The following is a 17,981-nucleotide window of genomic DNA, read 5'->3' as shown; positions in this document are numbered from 1 at the left end:
AGATTTTAGAAACTAACATCAGTTCTTGAAATGTTTATTCCTATGTCAAGGATAATCTTCACTACCAAAGTGACTACAATTATGATTTTAAAACATAATCTTAAAATAATAATAAATTCTAAATTATAATCGGTTTAATTTATTCTTAATGATCATTACACTTATTTCACAATGAAATTGGTTTTAGAGTCGTACATTGCAAAATATTTTTTGTTTATTTGAAAAAAAAATATAGGTACCTAATGTTTATGTTTGATCTTATCTCATTTACTTTAAATGTTATCTTATCTGATTAATTGTTGGTTCAAATGTGTGTTCAATTGTTCACATATTAGTCTTAAATGTAAATGACGTAAAAATCGTATTGTAGTAAGTTGTTTATTTAATTAACCTTACTTGGCTCTTCAAACATAGACTATTGATCTGAATGCTCATAAGTTAAGAATCACGTGTTAAGATCTATTAATGGCCGTTATTAATTATCAATCTATCTAATGTGTTCTTTTGTTAAATCGAAATCGAAATTGACAATTCCTGCCTTCTGGACTTTGTCAATTTTCGATCTTGTATAATCAAAATATTGTATAAAATTATTATTAATAACAGTCGTTAATAAGTTACTGATTCACAACGTTTGTTCAAATATTTGTCCAACTTTTTTTGTTAATGACGTGCATAGTCTGCGTATTTATAGAATTTGTTAGCTTAACGAATGTTCGTCCAAACATTTGATCCAAGCGTGGATGACGCGGAATCTCATGAATTTTCTATATTAGTATCAGTAGTAAGTGGTAGTGCGTGTTTATTTTGATAAGCTTATTTCAGGCGTGGCGGAGGTGCGGCGCGGGTCGCGTTTTGTTGACGGCATTTGCTACGATTTCTATAGTATACAAAATGTGGTATTTTGAGCAACTTAGCTCGCGTGTTATCTTAAGTATTTTAAATGTAAGATTCCAAATGCTTTCTCGGTAAAAAGTGAGTAATGACACGTACCTACCGTGAAAATTATTTGAGTCTTTGTGTGGAAACCCCCCATTAAAATTGGTTGAGTCATTTTCAGTTATGCGTAAATAAACATGTTATTTTATGGTTTGGTTCAAAGAAAGAATTGAACGCAGAAAATTATCACCATTTTGATAAATAGCGCTTTATACAACTACAGCCCCACACTACGAGTAGGATTCCCCGAGTCGTGGGTGACATGAACACAAATAAAGACGAATACACAAAAACCCAGACCCAGAAAAGATATCTAAATTTATCGTTCAGATGTTTGCCTGGCCGGGGACCGAACCCGGGATCCTTTGCGCGTCATACTGGTATGGTGACCCATCCGCCACGTATGTTGTCAAAATGAGACAAATATTTCGATTTTATTATTTCTAAGTAAGTTTATATAAAATACTCGTAAAATGAAAGCTTGTTTTTATGGACAGTAAATGGAGCTGGATAATAAAATAACTGATTCGGTCGCCATAACTTTCACTCGAGCCTGGTTCGTTTTAGATTTCCATAGAACTAACAGCTTGAAAAGGCTTACATATGCATATAGGCCATGTAGCGCAAATTTTAATAGTCTTTAAGTTGGGCGTGGTAAGGGACCCAGGGTAAGGTCGCTGATCGAAGGAGTCGGTACATTGATCAGATTTTATCTTTGGATAACATTTTATTTTGACATCATCGTCAACTCATTACTGTCCTACTGCTGAGTCTCCTTTCAGAGTGGAAGGAGTTCAGACCATTATAATAGGTTCTCTGCGCTGGCCATGTGCAAACTGGTATACGTCACACACCTTTAACAACTTTTTACGACCTTTTTACTTGTATGTAACCCCCTTAAAAATATTTACTTCCACTTTTATGCTCCACTATATTTAAATACTTATTATTTATAAGAATGTATATATTAATGTTATGTTATCTTGTAGATGCGGGCAAGGCGTTGCGTGCGAGCAACCTGGTGCGCATGCGCCGCTCGGCGCTCGGCAAGTCCGCGCCCACGCTCTCCGTCCATGTGGTGAGTGTTACCATGTTTCCACCATGTTCTCAATGTCTAAGTTGAAGTGGAGTGATGTTGTGTGGGTTGTTGGTTAGCTGTGGATTATGTTTATAGGTATAAAATTGTCTCGATGAAGAGTGTTATTTAAAATTGTGGTTTTGTACCGTGCAGTTTGTTTATTTATTTTGTCTATTTGAAATTTTACTATAATGTTGCAATTTGCCTGAATAAAGTATTTTCTTTCTATCTTTTTTTCTTTCTATATGTATGTTGCTTATTCAGAGATTACAAAGAGCGGGAAGCGAATGTATTCCATTTATTTTGATAAAAGTTACTATTCATGAGGGAAGCGCAGCGCTTATTAGCGTTAAAATATCTCTATTATCATATTAACAAAGTTCAATGAAAGTGGAACTATTCGTGTTTCTGTATTTTTGGCTGGTTTGCACATTGTACGCAAATGACGAACACACGGACAAAGTAGTTTACATCTTGTATCATTTGTCTACGAATTATCAATGTTTCGAAGCAATACAGACAACTTAACAGACACATAAGATAATGTCTAATACAATATCGTTTGCAGAAGGAGCCATGCGCGGTGTCGCGGCGGCCGTCCCGGCTGCCACCGCCGCCGCCGCACCACAGACTCTCGCTTGTGGTGAGTGCTCACCATTGAACTGATGAAAACACAAAAAAATTGCAATTGCATTGACGTTACTACCTAATCTTGGACTCAATAAATCCAACGACACCTCGTATGTTAAAATTCATCAAGCCGATTGGGCTGTAGGACATGCTAAAGAATGAGACACACATACGCTCGAGAAACCTCCGTAATCGGGTAAAAATTATATAAATCCGTATGATATTAAGTGGTTGTAAAAGTTGTAGGTAAAAGGATATTTCACATAACCCCGTGTCGCTCCCACGGCACCGGGTACCTTTTGAAGGTTTCCCCCTCGAGAAGAAAAAAAAAAGATAAAAGGATATTTTGTTTCTAAAAAATTCTTGTTATTTCTTATTATCTAATACCGAATTTAAAATGTCAATACCATGCGCCATAACATATATCTACCATCTCGACAATAAAGTTGCATCACAAGATTGATAGGCTCGAATGTTGTTCGGAAGTCGTTTGTAGTCATATCTGTCTATCGGAGAAACTCTAATGACGCTACATCGCTCGTAACTTGTGCTAATTCGCGAATTGGAAGGTGAAGGTGTGTTAGATAATCTTTGGAAGTAAACAAATGTAGGTTGTGGTGACATTTTGTTTTCGTCTGCTCTGACCTTCGATCCTCTACTTTTGTCTTTTGCTCTTTCTATTTTTGCTAGTTAATGATCATTTGCAATTGAAGTGCCTAGAATATTAGCGTGTACTTTCTTTCATCCAGCTTGTTTGTTATATTATATCTATAAATAATAATATGTATACATGCTTTTCTTATGTTTTTCTTCAATTATTCTGTGCCGATCTCTTCTATTTCTATTAGTAATCCCTCTATAAATATTGTAATCGTCAAACCTCATTTTATTCCATTTTTCTAACTTGCTCGTTTTCTGTCCATTCGTATCTTCAAAACGATCTCCTTATTTAAATATGGTAAAAATGTATTATCTATTGTACCATACTTTGTTTCATACATATAATATCTCATACCTACATGTGCCTATACGTATGATATATTTTATATTGCGTTACTTTATGTGCTCTACAAATGCTTCCATTATACCTTATGTTCAGTCAGTTGCGTTAGCTCTATGTGCGGTCAGTCAAGCGAAGAAGCATATCACTTAAGGCGGTGTGGTATTTAAAAGAGGATATTTAAGCCTAAGACGTAGGTGGATTTTCTTTACTAGTACTACTAATACCGGAAGTCAGGATTAATTTCACACAGGTTCTATAGCAACACCGGATACCGTACCAGTTTTCACCATAACTTGGAAACTCAGCGGATTACAAGATATTATCGGAGGCTCGATTTCACAACTAGTGTCGCAACTAGTGTTTGCTCACGACTCCACTCGACTATAGACTTCTATAGTGTTTGTCAATTTTACGAATGGACTCTTTATCATTAAATCGAGTAAATCATTTTAAGCAAAAACGTCACCTATTATATTGATTGTCGAATTCGAATTCGCTTTCCAATTTGCCCTCAACCTAAAAATCGCCTGTAATTTATTTCATAGATTACCAAGATTCATGCTTAAGTCAGAAAATAGGAAGCAACAAGTAAAAAGAATTGTTGTTTTAAAATCACAGACAGACACTTCGATTTAATCTATTTATATAATTAGCAGACGCCCTTGATACACCGCAGGAATATGAGATGTGCTTTGCGCAACATGTATCGATATATGTGCCTATATAACTTACATAGGTACGATCGTATTATGTTGGTCAAGTGTAGATAAAGGTTGTTTACGGTCGGTTCTGTATCGATGGTTAACGTAATAATTGTTTAACGATCGGTTATATACAAAGATAGGCGTTCGTTCGTCTTTACTACTTGCTTCCACTTTCATACCAGTTCATAAGACAATTCTTCTTCGCCTTTATGTGTCATGACTTTTGCATAACCTTCCATTAATCGCCTTTTAAACTCCTGCTTAATTAATTAGATTAAATTTAACCGAGGTATCTTCCTGTTTCCCTACATTGTCTTTCATATCACCAATGTAAGATTCTAAGATTCCACAGTTCTTCCACAGATCTATTCATTGCTACTGGCGTTGTGACATAAAAACGTATGCCTAAGTCATGGAATTTTGATCGACAATTCTTTCCTTTACCAACCATCGTTTGTCTTTTTATATCGTATATTTAAAGAAAGTTGTAAAAATATGGTTTCCCGTTCAAAGTTGAGATGATCCAAGGAAAATAAATTGGGAAATCGTTGGATTGTTTTAAGAACATTTTTTTCTTGAAAATTTACGAGGGAACTTGACTTCATCGAAGATTTTTTTGTATAAAAATTTAAGGAATGGGAAGTATTTTATCAGAAACAATCTAACTGAAATCATTTTTGTCTTAGTGTCGACTCATGGTGAAGGGTGTTTTGTTTATTCGACTTGTTGCTTTCCTGATAAGCAAAAAAGTAATTGTTTTAGTTATATATTGACGATGGCTTTATGTATTGGTGTCACTGTTTCTCAGTTAAGGACGTGATCACCAAGATCCAACGTCAGTCTCGTCTTAGAATGACGTCCTATGGCGATTTTTTTACGTGACATTTAAATTAATCGTATGAAAAAAATAAGAATCGTAAGGGTATTTTAAACTTGATTTAAATGTTATTTTGTTGATTCTCAGTTTTGCCTTAACATTTATTTAAAAATACACATTCGTTATTATACAAATTCCTTAATCTTTTTTTTAAAAAGTCCGATAATCTTTCGAACGAATATTTCGAGTTCTTCAAGTTTCTTTATACCATTTTTCTCACAGCTTCGTGTCTGATATGAATCTCAGGCGAAAATATTTGCCAGTATTTGCAAAAAAGAGTCACAGGACGTCTATACTTCGAAGTCTAGTTGTTTTTGTTGGTGAATCATTTCATGTAACTTGTGATTTAGACTAACGTGATTCGCGATCGTTTCGTCCAGTCATAGATCTCATTTGTAACGCATTAAACATAACAGCTGTGTCATCTGTAAAGATTGCAAAAATGTTCCTCTAGTCTATATTTGACATGTATAATAGCTATAGGAACGGGTCTAAAGCGCTGCCTTGCGGAACTCCAGTTTTCATTTCGGTCAATATGCTTTTTTTAATGTAATTTTAAAACCGCTACATAGCTACAACAGTAATACATTATATGAATAATGAGAAAAATAATTCACTACTTTGAAAAGGAACATCTTAAATATTCATTTACAATACCGCTGCTTTAGTGCATATTTGCGCAAAACGCATTCAATATAGTGAAGCAAGAATTGAGCTAAACTTGAACGCTTGCAGTATATTATAACATTTCTACGATACTAATATAGACTGCCTCGTGTGTATGAACTCGTTCGTAAAGTAATAAAGATGTGTGATAAAGTGAAGATGCATGAAGTACTGTTTCTTTGTGATTTACTGTGGCAGGCAATATAGTAACTCGCTCAATTGTAACGACTTAGAAATATACTTTGTTTTCAAAAAGTGTTTATTATTTCCATAAAGATACTACGATTGAGTAGTTAGCCTTTTTCTTTTTTAAGAGCTTGTTTGATTCAGGGCATGTGTTCATCTGTTTTAGAAATAGAAAGTTATCGCGAAGCCATGTTATCACGAAACATGTGTTACGCCAAATTTCGTATCCGATAGCGTCCGTGCAAACGAATTGGCAGGTTGTCAACAATTTTGGAGGACCGTTTAGATGGGCAATTGGCGAATACCTTGCTCAATGATGATAACGCCGAAATACTTACTTGAAGGCTAATAATATCGGCTAATTGAAGACGACAAAAAATAATACTATGTTGATGTAAGTAACACAAGTGTTATAAGTTTCTTATTGATATTTCGGGAGTTATGTGAAGTGTAGTAAAGGATAGAAAAATATATACATGTATTAAGTTTCATGTCACATTTATTTTCCATAGCGAACCACCTGACGAAGCAGTGGTTGCTAATTGAAGTTTAAAAAGCATTATATAAGAAGTAATTTTGTTTAAACGCAACTTGAAAATAAACGAAAAATGGAAGCATATTACATGTTGGTTACATATAAAACTCGTCAAAAGAGAGTATTATTGTTAGGCATAAGAATAAACGTCTGGAGCATCTTAAGGGAAGGACAAAAAATTATATAAATCTGCACAAGGAAGTTCGTTTGCCTTTATCAAACGGTTATCCCTGTTGTCAGATCAGCTTGTTAGCTGAATTCAAATGATAGATTGATAGACAGACAAATCAGATAGATCTGATAGATAGATATGCTCTTTACTTGTACAAGTTAGAAAGTGTCTTGCATTAGTTGCATTGTGGGCACCAAACCGCAAAAGGATCTCCGGTCGCCCCGACCAGATAATCCAGTGGATTCAATCGTAGATCAATAGATAGATGTATGTACACTGCTTAGGGATTATATCCATGAACAAATAAGATTTGAAAGGTACTCGAGTTTAGATTCAGGAGATTAGATTTACACTGATTGAGGGAAAGTATGCAGATTTGCGGTGGATTTTAAAAACTATTTTGATGAAAATGTAGGCTCCTATTAGGTACGTCTTTGAACAATCGTTTGCCGAGATAGATTTAAATCTTTGTACTTGTATATTCAAACCACCCACGCTTAAAGATAAGGTCGTTATAATCCTTGTCGGAGGTCTACAAGAACTTGAATATTGTCAGTTGTTATAAAGACGAAATGATAGGTACGTCCATGTTTTTGTTACGATGCCTGTATATAGTCCCTTATTTCATGTTTGTGTTGTATATTTGAAACGTACATCTCGTCCACAAACACATGTCATGTTTTTTAATTTAGAAAAACTTTCTCAATTCGAAAAGTTGAAATGTTGGGGAAATTTGGACAGGTACCAATTCATATTCTATTCGCGCATGCCTCGTGATACAACAAGGTAACATTGAAATGTATCGCTACCGTTGTGTACGTTTGTTTGTGGGGTGTGGTCATACGACCGTCGTTTTATTTTATTTTATTTTTTATTTATTTATTCATTTATTTCAGACAACAAGGTCCATATTACATATACCTTACAGACTAACATACATACTAATATATACTTATAACTAAATCACGTATTTGCGGCGACGTGAGACGCGAGTCTGGTGACTTCCGGGGGTCCTCTCCGACCGATGTACTATCGAATAACTTTTTGTTGGTGGGTTTTTTTGTTGATAATGCTGTTTTCTTATGATAATAATTTATTTTGTCATCTTTCCTATTTTTATAAGCGTGCACGCACTATTTAATAATTTGAATATGTAATCTTTTGTATTCAAAATAAGGTAGTGTCATTCATTCAGTAATTCATGTCATTTAGCATATGGAAAATTTAATATAAAGGGTATATAAAGTTAGCGAATGTTATAATGGTTAAAATGGATCATGTAGTTTTATTCCATATATAAATTCGCGCTAATTATTCGTGCTAATTTATGCGCGCGGGTATTAATATTTAATCTACCAAGTAACGGTATTTCTTCTTTGTCAAATTTCTCAAACGTCAAATCTTTGGTAGGTAATAATTGGATAGATTGACTAACGATTGATAACGGGTGTTTATTTTGGAAATTACTTTCATTATCTACGAATAACGCGGTTCACCCGTCGCTCGTCTGAAAGGGCCGGCACATTGTATATTTGGCAGTTAAGGCCGCGCCTGTGACCGCCGTGACTCAGCGGCCAGTGTCAAAATCCGCACCAAGGCGACATAGGCAAAAACAGTTTAGGCGTGATAGTGCGATTGTTACTATAGTGTGTGAAATCTGACTCTGTGTACTTGGCTAGTGTTTTCACTGGTACCTGTCTCTGTTCTGATTGTTCCCGTGTGTATTGTATCTATTGATGACATATTGAAGCGGTCACTATATCAGTCTCATACACATAATAAGTAGCGATAATCTAAAAACGCCCTCTCGATCAAGCAGTCCGATGTTCAAATTCCAGGCACCTTTATTTTTTTCAAAGTTATGTATTAGGAATTAAGTATCACTACAGCGATTAAGTATCGCTACAGCGATAAACGAAAGCATTGTGAGGAATGCGTAAAACCTTTTTAGAAAAGGTTTTCCAGAGTCTGTGAAGTTCACCGTGAAAGGAAACCCCTTCCAAGCAGAGGAACAGTAATGGGTTGGCGACGACGACGCAGAGAGTATTTTAATAATGAAGTTAAATTTAATCTCTGTCCCTGAGTATCTTCGTACTCGTTCTTTTATATGTGTCGATGGCACCCATAGCTCAAACAATCCTAATGTGGGAGCTTTGCTTTGAAGACGAATGGCTTTGATTGTAGAAGCGTTTTTTATAATCCATAACAGAGTGGATTGTCTGGTTTCGATTCAATCGGATTATGCATTTTGCATGACGTCTATGGGATTTTGGCACTCAACTGTCAGCTATTTCCGAGCAATCGCTCAGTCGATCCGTCCCACATTACTTAATCCGGCAAATGGACTTAAAACGACTTCTGCATGCTAATGAGGAGTTGCGATAGACAGTTTGTTCAGCTGTTGCTTTATAAAATGATGCTTGATTTCAACAGTCAGTACTATGATGATGTATACAAGTTTTGTTGATAAGTATATCTTGCCAAAGTTACGCACTCATAAAATAACTTTAATGTTTGTAATTTTGCATTTTCTAAATTGTTATTGGGACTTTTAAAATGTTTATTTGCCTGAACTAAGAGGACTTTTGGAAAAATTGAGACTCTTGGCCATAACTAATATAGTTTTGGCCTAGAATCTCAATTTATATTAGCTTCACCTATATGTGTCAATGGATGGATTCTTTTAACATATTTTTTAAACATCGTATAAATTAGTTGTTCATATGTTCCATCGGAATCTGTAAGTAGGCACTGTTTATCTTAGAATCGTGTTCTCATATGATCTTCTGCTGTCCTGAAGATCTACAAAACGACCTATTTTCATTTGGCCCGTGGCATAAAACACCTAGGTCTTGTTTGGACCAGCTCAAGTTCAATGAACTTGTACAGACTTTACAACTTCCTTTAAACCGCTGACAAAGACACTGTCCCTTGAAACACATAATGGAATAATTGGGTCTTAAAATTACGTGTTACTACTGAATTATCTTATTTCTTTTGTTAGTAAACTAGTTCATAAGGCTTTTGTGTAATTAATAGGCAAAGAAATTGTCAACTAATTACTGTTGAATGCTTGTCATGGGTTTAGACATTATCCTCTCGGATCAAATGATCAAAAGTATGTATATTACTTCCCTTTTTCCTGTATCACTCCTAGAGTTTAGACGAATCCAACGGCACCTCATATGTTATAATCCATTAAGCCGTTTGGGCTTGGCCAAGGTCGTGCCATGATATAGGTACAAATATATGTACATACATATTCTACGCTCGAAGAATATTACTGTCAGGAGTCGGGTGGAAACGTGAAATCCTCACAAACTTTCGGCTTTATAATATTACGAGTAATAGGAATCTTTGTTGCACAAATCATATCGGAGATTCGGCAGTAGTCGAACCACTACATTCTACCGCCTTCGCTAAATACTCTTTATTCATCTCAAACTTTCTCACTAAGCATGCAGTCAAGTCTGTTGTAATGCAAATACATTAATGTGACTAGGATGACGCACGCCATTAAGGATATCTTATTCAAAGTTATTGTATGATCACATGGCAATTCGAGGAAGTTTGTGTACGAACGTACGCGATCATTGTGACGAAAATCCGCTATCAAAATACGTACACTTCCTTGTTTTGGTATTTCTTCCTTGGTATACTGTGATACTGATTTGTTTCTGGATGTGTCTGGCACACTAATCGTTTTGCCAACGCCATTTAATTTCCAATCTATCTAATGTTCTGCCTACCAAAGGTCGATTTGTCAATTTTTACTTAATGTCACGATTCATGATTAATAATTAATTAGTATATCCATATTTATCCTACCAAATATCGAAAATTGATAACGTGTTGTATGAAGAAATTCTCAAATGTCGATCTTTGAAAAACATTGAATAAATAGATTTTTAATAATGATCAATACAAGATATAGTCAAATTTCACTGTTTGTAGGTAAAAAATGACGGGCGTAGGTGCACGACAAACCAAATCGGTATCATGGCAGAATTAGTTTACAAAAAAAAAAAAATGTTTTCAATATGATCTTGTCCTAATGTGATGTGATGGCCTGACCAAGACTTGTCCATAATTGTCTCAAAGATGTGTGAAGTCAGCTAACCCGTATTTGGTCGCTAGGCGTGATCGACCAGTGTGTTGACCCTTCCCAATAAGCCTAAGACAAAATAGATACATATATATGGAACTTTTTTATAATATTGAAGTAGTAAACGAGCATGCAGTCCGTCTAATGGTAAGTGGCTTCTGACGCCCATACACATCTGTAATCAACGGCAGATGAGACTAGATTCACAGACCTGATGTGACTAGATTTCTATCTAAATTTGGCTACAGATCCGTTGCTACCCCTGATGACTAAGTTGAAATGCTTCATATCCATCGCCTCCCTTACCACACTTTTCAAAGCAGAACACAGTAGCGCTTAACATGTTTGCTGTTGAGCAGAAATATTGTGGCTGTCATGCCTTTTTTTGAGCATAACCACAAAGGATTTTTCAACTTTCAAACTTTAATAGATATCTCACGAAACTAATGATATTGATGATGATAAAAGATTCAATAGATTAAAAAGTATTCAAGCCTAACATTTAGGTCCACACTAAAATAAAATCAAAGAGTGAATAAAGGTCATAATTCAACGGTTGCCCAATAGATGCCCTCCGGTATCAAGGAACCAGCCAGGAAGTTGCAAACCTATCATTTACATATTAGATTAAATTGATTTCGTATCTCGTGCACTGTAGATAGCCTGTCAACAGGTTTGTTTCCACTGCTATCTCCGACACGGCATTGATGACGTCAGTTTTAATTTGACTAGGTTCAGGTTAGGCTGTTGCTGATTCGGTATTATTGTGATAGGTTGTTATAGGAAAAAATGTATTTATGTTTATTCTTACATTCATCTTATTCGCCTACATAGCGATTAGGCAATGTCTGTATTATTATTTAATATTGACATGTTATTATTTGAGAGAATGAAGAATGGTTTTAATGTGTACACAATTTTACAAATAGATATGCAAAAAGTCACGAACGCATATACCATCGACGTGTGAATATTGAGGCAATTTCATTTAAGGACAACGGAGACCCGAGTTATTTGAGAAATTTGAATACTATCATGTACTTCGAATTATGTAATTTTTTTTATCGAAAAGTGAATATATTCCCTATATTATATATATAATTCCCTATTATTATGTGGTCCCGTGTGGTTGCGGTCAGTGGAAACGCGCTAAATCTCGTGATATATATCTCTGGCCATGATTTGTGGTTGATCAATAATACACATTAGTTATGACAGATGTGGTTGACAGTGCTCGTAACCAGTTATAGATAGCCGTTGAATTCGTTATATTGTATTAATATTGTATACGTTCCTGTTGGTGGATTGTTGAGATGAATTAAACATTGCAGTATTTTTATCATTTAACTGACAATTTAAAAATAATGACTCTATGAGTATTGTACTAAGTATATTGAGAACATAAAAACGCAGCTAGAATTTCAATTACAAAAACAAAGATTCCGACTTTGGTGTTGAAGCCAGTATAGCAACAATGTTGCAGCGTTCTGGTTTGAAAGACGTGATAAAGATAGACATAGTATGAGGCGTTCTGTTTAAGGTCAAGGCATGACATATAACTGAGTTGACGACTGACTTTTTAATTCGTCCCCTAAGTGGGCTAATTAGGGATGAAAACTTATAAAAATACAATGCATAGTATTGCTTTGCTATTTAGTTTCGATGTAAATCCACGGAGCGATTTTCTTTCGTCTCCGTCGTGGACGGCGAATACCTTTTTTTATTTCAAAACTCATGAGATCGCCTTTTTGTGCGGTTACGTAGCCGCCGCGGTTACATAGGGTACCTCCGCAGAATCAATGGAACACGATTTGATGTAAAACGATGGACGATATAAGTTAATAACCGGGATAACGCGAGTCGCGGTTATAAATGCGCACCGTGAAAATGACAACTGTCAGTTACATACATTTTCATATTTCTCCACGAGTAGCACAACACGCGATAGCTTGTTAGCCTAGTTCTTAAATTCGAAGGTGGTAGAATCCTTTGTGGTTTGACTCCGGCGGTACCACCGCCACACCTATTTCTACCTTATAACAACAGTGTTAAGCGCTGCTGTGTTCCGGTTTGAAGGGAGACAGACTTTTCCGAGGCGTTCCAGCTTAGTCCTACCGGGTAGCGGCGCATCTGTGGCCGACCTCAGGTAGGAATATCTAATCCTATCTGAGGTTGATTACAGATGTCCATGGGCGGCAGTAGCCACTTACCATCAGGTGGACTGTATGCTCGTCTGCTACTCCTATATTATAAAAATAAAATCTGGGTCAAATTAATTAATGCTAATGTTTTTGTGTGTCCAGGTGGGTTCAGGGCGCTGCTCGTCGCCGGGCACCGGACCCTTATCTCCGGCGGACGGGCCGCGGTGGCACGCGCACCACGCCCACCCTCTCCACCATGCTCTGCTCTCCTCTAGCGTCAAGAGGGGAAAGGATCTGTAAGTTATCCGTAGTAAACTGTCCATGAACACCTGATAAGGAACTCCAATTGCCCTGTGTTGTGTGTATATAAGTCTCATAAATAATAATTTGACATCATGTGCATTTTATGTATGTATCGTACATATAATCATGTGTATACGATTCATGTGGCATAGTGGCACCATACCGGTTGGAAACGCAATGTGTTCCGAGATCGATCCTCGGCCAGACAGACATCTAAATGACAAATTTAGATTTGGGGTCTAGATGTGTATGTTTAGCTTTGTGTGCATCTGTGGCACTACAACATATCAATGTGAGCCTATGAGTGTAGAAAGCGTTTAAATGTATTCGCTTTGATTATAATAAATCGCGTTGTTGGCGCGCTTGTTTGGGCCAATCATTGTGTAATACGAGCCAATCAGAATGCAATAAACTACTTCTTGGATAGCGTGGAGGCTTCACATACGATATGGGTTCGGATGGAGTCTGTAAGAGTCGGCGAGACGCAATAGCTTAGAAGATACTTATGAGTCTATTTGGTTAGTCATCTATGGTTATACATCTACTAACGTTGAAAAAACATTCAATAGCTATTTTGATTGTAATTGTCTGTAAAACATTTTACGTTTAAACATTTTATTTACTTTTGTTCAAAAACATTTTACTTTTCATGTCTGTCCAAATCAGAAGCAAGGATATGTAAGTGAACATTACAAAAGGTTAAGCTTTTGCTCTGTGCTATTCTGAAATTGTTATTTGCTGGAATTCGTTTAAAACACAATTGTCTGAGAGTAATCTAATTCTCTAACTAAGTTTAAATAATGTAGTGTGAGCGAAGTGCAACTTTAAATTACTTCAGATGGGATGTAACGGAGTGCAAGCTAGCTTCGTAATTAGGGAATGGAATTTAAAGCTCTAAGCTCGTTGGATAACCCAATAATGGTCACCATTCTGTACATGTACATCAGATTGCAGAGGATTCTTGGGTTCGAGTCCCGGCCGGATAAATAGTATGTATTTTTATGGGCGATGGAAATATGTATTTCAATAGTATAGGAAATTAAAAAAAAACAATTAAAGCACGTTGCTATTAAAGCACGTTAACACGATTGCTGATAATTCACTTGTAATTACCGTCCATTGACCGATATCGAGGTCGTAATCCTTATGCAACAATTACATCGATATAATATTTATTTATTTAAAACTTTATAATACCATAGGAATTGATACAAAAGGCGGACTTATGATATGGTGATGTTATGTTTTGTTAATGTTACAGAGATGGCCGAAGGTGGTCGGTGGCGTCGCTACCGTCGTCAGGTTACGGCACCACACCGGGGAGCTCTAGTTTGTCAGTAAGTAATTTTATTCACAAACTCGTTGTAACAAATGAAATATATTAATAAACGTCCAGGCTCTTCGAAAGCGAAGGTGGTAGAACCCTTTGCGGTTCGACTCCGGCGGCACCACCGCCACACCTATTTCTGCCTAATAACAGCAGTGTTAGGCGCTGCTGTTTCCGGTTTGAAGGGTGTGGTAAGGGAGACAGACTTTTCCGAGACGTTCCAGTTTAGTCCTCAGGGGTAGCGGCGCATCTGTGGCCGACCTTAGGTGGGAATAGCTAATCCTATCTGGGGTTGATTGCAGATGTCCATGGGCGGCAGTAGCCACTTACCACCAGGTGGACTGCATGCTCGTCTGCTACTCCTATATTATAAAAAAAGGTAGATCCAGTGTTTAAATGCCCTTATTACTATTACACCGTACTGCACGCTTAAGCGCGGGTCACAGCTACATTTGGACTTGTCACCTTTGAAAACGATACTATGACAAACTACCCACACACAATGAGTACTGAAATGAATGTATCATTGTTTCTTTCTTTTAAATTTTATCGCTTTTTCATACAAATTTGTTTCTTAACACAGATAAATGTATCATATAGAAAAACTTGACATTCTTCTATGAAAGTAGGCCACGATGTCACCGCCAGACGCCATCCGAATTGCATTCTAGTGCCATTATACCACTTACAAACTAACTCGATAACGATTACGCGAAATATTTACGTCACTTGTGACTCAAAACACATCAGTCCCTAGTGTGCGGCTTTGTAAAACACACGTTTTATATATTTGTATATAGATAACCAGTATGTAGATTTATAGTATTTGTAAAAGCACATTTGATTTTTTTTTCATTTAAAAAAAAACTGTTATCGTAATCAAATGTTATTTTTGTTTTTTTTTTTGTATCGTGTTTTTTTTTTAAAGATAATACTAAAGTCTATGGAATTTCTTTGTGTCCGTAATTGTAAGAAATGTAATGTAATTTTAAGAAATAAATAAATTATGATTTTTTTAAATAACTTACAAATATCGAATCAGTGAAAGTAACTATTAAAAGTAAGTAATTAAATGAATGTTTTATATCTTTTTGAAGATATAAAATAAAAATCTATTTTGGTCAATTATGAATCTCCGTAAGTCACTAGTTATAGCACGGGGCCACGAAGACCGCGACGAGTGAGTGATGAGTGTCATCATTTGGCATGAAATGAATACCTTGTGGTTGACCTATATTTAGGTCAAGTGTTGTATTCATAAAAGTAAATAACATTTGATATTTAATTACCAGTCGTACTTTAATAAGTCGTTGATAAGTTTTGCCAGCAAATAAATTTATTTCAAAGTTAAAAAAACCTGAAGCTTTCCAAAGTGTATATTTCATGGAGTCTTGGCCATAATAATATATATGATTTAATGATTTATTTGCTATCGTCTAAACAATGCAAAATTTGCATATTCAGATTTTATACACATTTTCATTTTATTATTTCAGTTTAGGATTATTGGTAAAAATGAATCCTGACATATTAGTACAGATTCAGTGCTACTGCACTAAACCAATGTACATCTAAACAATCAGAACCAGACTCATGCAAAGAAAATACTGTTTTTGATTAATACCCATGTTGAAACAATAAAAGATCGTAAATAATAAATCTAAATAGGAGTACCTATTTATAATCGTATGAGATTATGACGTTCATGCGTTATCTAATGTGATTTTAATCGACTTTAATTTGAATTTAATTGTACAAACAAAGCAATAACTGTCTTTGTTTCAAAACAAAATGCCTCCTTAATAGAAATATACTTCAAAATTAATTAGTATGTGCTTATAAAATCGTTGGACATTTTATCGTGTTTTTTATTTTTCCAAGTAAAAAAGTATACTATAAAGAATAAAGTAAATAAACTGCGAGGACGAGATTAAGAATATTGTTATGAATAATTATAGAATACTTAATAATAATTAAAATGCAAAATTTATCCTTAATTGTTAATGAACTTGTAATTTCCTACATTAATTAGTTATCAATAACAAACGTCATACGTTTGTTGTTACTAATGCTACTGATTTGCTAATTATGTTCTTCTATAAGTAAAATACGAGTGAGTACTGCATAATGCATACTTTATTTCAATTATTTCAATTCAATTTCAAATTTCAAATTCAATTCAATTCAAATTCTTCAATATCAAAAAAACTCCAGACCTGGGAATTGGTGCTTTAAAACATTTTCTGTGCCATATTTTTAGAACTCTCTTATGGTCTCGTATGTGGTGGGTCCTTAATATGAAAACAATTTTTTAGTTTAATGGTCCAAGCGAAAAATTGCAAACGGCGCCCGGTGCGATCGCTCCGACCCAGAGCCGCACGTCGACATTATCCACGCACTAATTGTCTAGTATAGGCATTTCTTAAAAAGAACATTAGAAGAACTTAAGTTTACTTAAAAAGGACAGGACCACACAAAAATAGTTTATTACCTTTTTAATAGAATATGTTAAAAAGAAATTGTCAACCGCTGGTTTAGTGGCCCAAGTGGCTTGTTAGCAGCACGTGTGCTAATTGCCGCTCCAAGAGCGCGGATCGCGTGATTCATTCACTCGAAACTGCAACCGGACTCCCGCTCGTTTGCTATGATGGATGACGAACACACGGTAATCTATATACATCTATACAAATAAATAAAACGGAAGTGTTTGTTACAAAATAAACGTCGTTTTCTAAGCGAGTTGCCATTTGTGCAATAGTAAAATATAAGGGTGTGTCTCCGGTCGCGCATGCTTATGCCCGTATGCACGTTCCGCCTGCACGCGTGTTCACTTAAGGCGCCTTTCCTGTCCAGTGTGTCTACTCTCCCAGGCGATCAAATCATCATCATAATCATCATCAATCAATTAACTCGTAGTAGTGGTGACTCGTATGTGTGTGCGTAAAGGATTGGAAGTAACGGATACACATGCGGATTGGCCCCGCGTGCGGACACACACAGTCCTAAAAGTCGACAGTGACAGTGACAGGAAAAGCGTTCTAAAAGTCGTTTTGGCTTGTTTGTGCGTGCTAAATTTAGAGTAAATTTCAACGTGACTTTCCCGAAAGTTTGGGGAGGCAGGGATTTTACAAGGATTCGACTGGAGGGATACTATGAAGAAAGAAAGAAAGAAAATTTAGAGTAATTTTTCACGTGACTTTCCCGAAAGTTTGGAGAGGCAGGGATTTTACAAGGATTCGACTTGAGGGATACTATGGGCACATTTATTTCGGTCTTGTAATTTGTATCTTATATAGGATTATGTGCTCTATTTAA

The 17,981-nt window shown here is 35.8% G+C and overlaps 1 protein-coding gene across 1 annotated transcript in view; it reads left to right on the top strand.

Annotated features, from left to right (window-relative positions):
- The window catches only part of dop (microtubule-associated serine/threonine (MAST) protein kinase dop), a 90,582-nt gene that overhangs the window by 37,009 nt on the left and 35,592 nt on the right, over positions 1-17,981 (top strand). The window contains exons 2-5 of the mRNA XM_073090059.1: positions 1,929-2,017; positions 2,586-2,660; positions 13,199-13,332; positions 14,601-14,676. Coding sequence (XP_072946160.1) covers positions 1,929-2,017; positions 2,586-2,660; positions 13,199-13,332; positions 14,601-14,676 — 374 coding nt within the window. The remainder of the gene's footprint in view (positions 1-1,928; positions 2,018-2,585; positions 2,661-13,198; positions 13,333-14,600; positions 14,677-17,981) is intronic.

Source organism: Epargyreus clarus, unplaced genomic scaffold (genome assembly GCF_041222505.1).
Source record: "Epargyreus clarus isolate Ecla_fem2 unplaced genomic scaffold, WU_Ecla_fem_2.2 ptg000031l, whole genome shotgun sequence".
Classification (NCBI taxonomy): Eukaryota; Metazoa; Arthropoda; class Insecta; order Lepidoptera; family Hesperiidae; genus Epargyreus; species Epargyreus clarus.
Note: the sequence above shows the minus strand (reverse complement) of the source record. Positions and strands in the feature narration are given on the sequence as shown.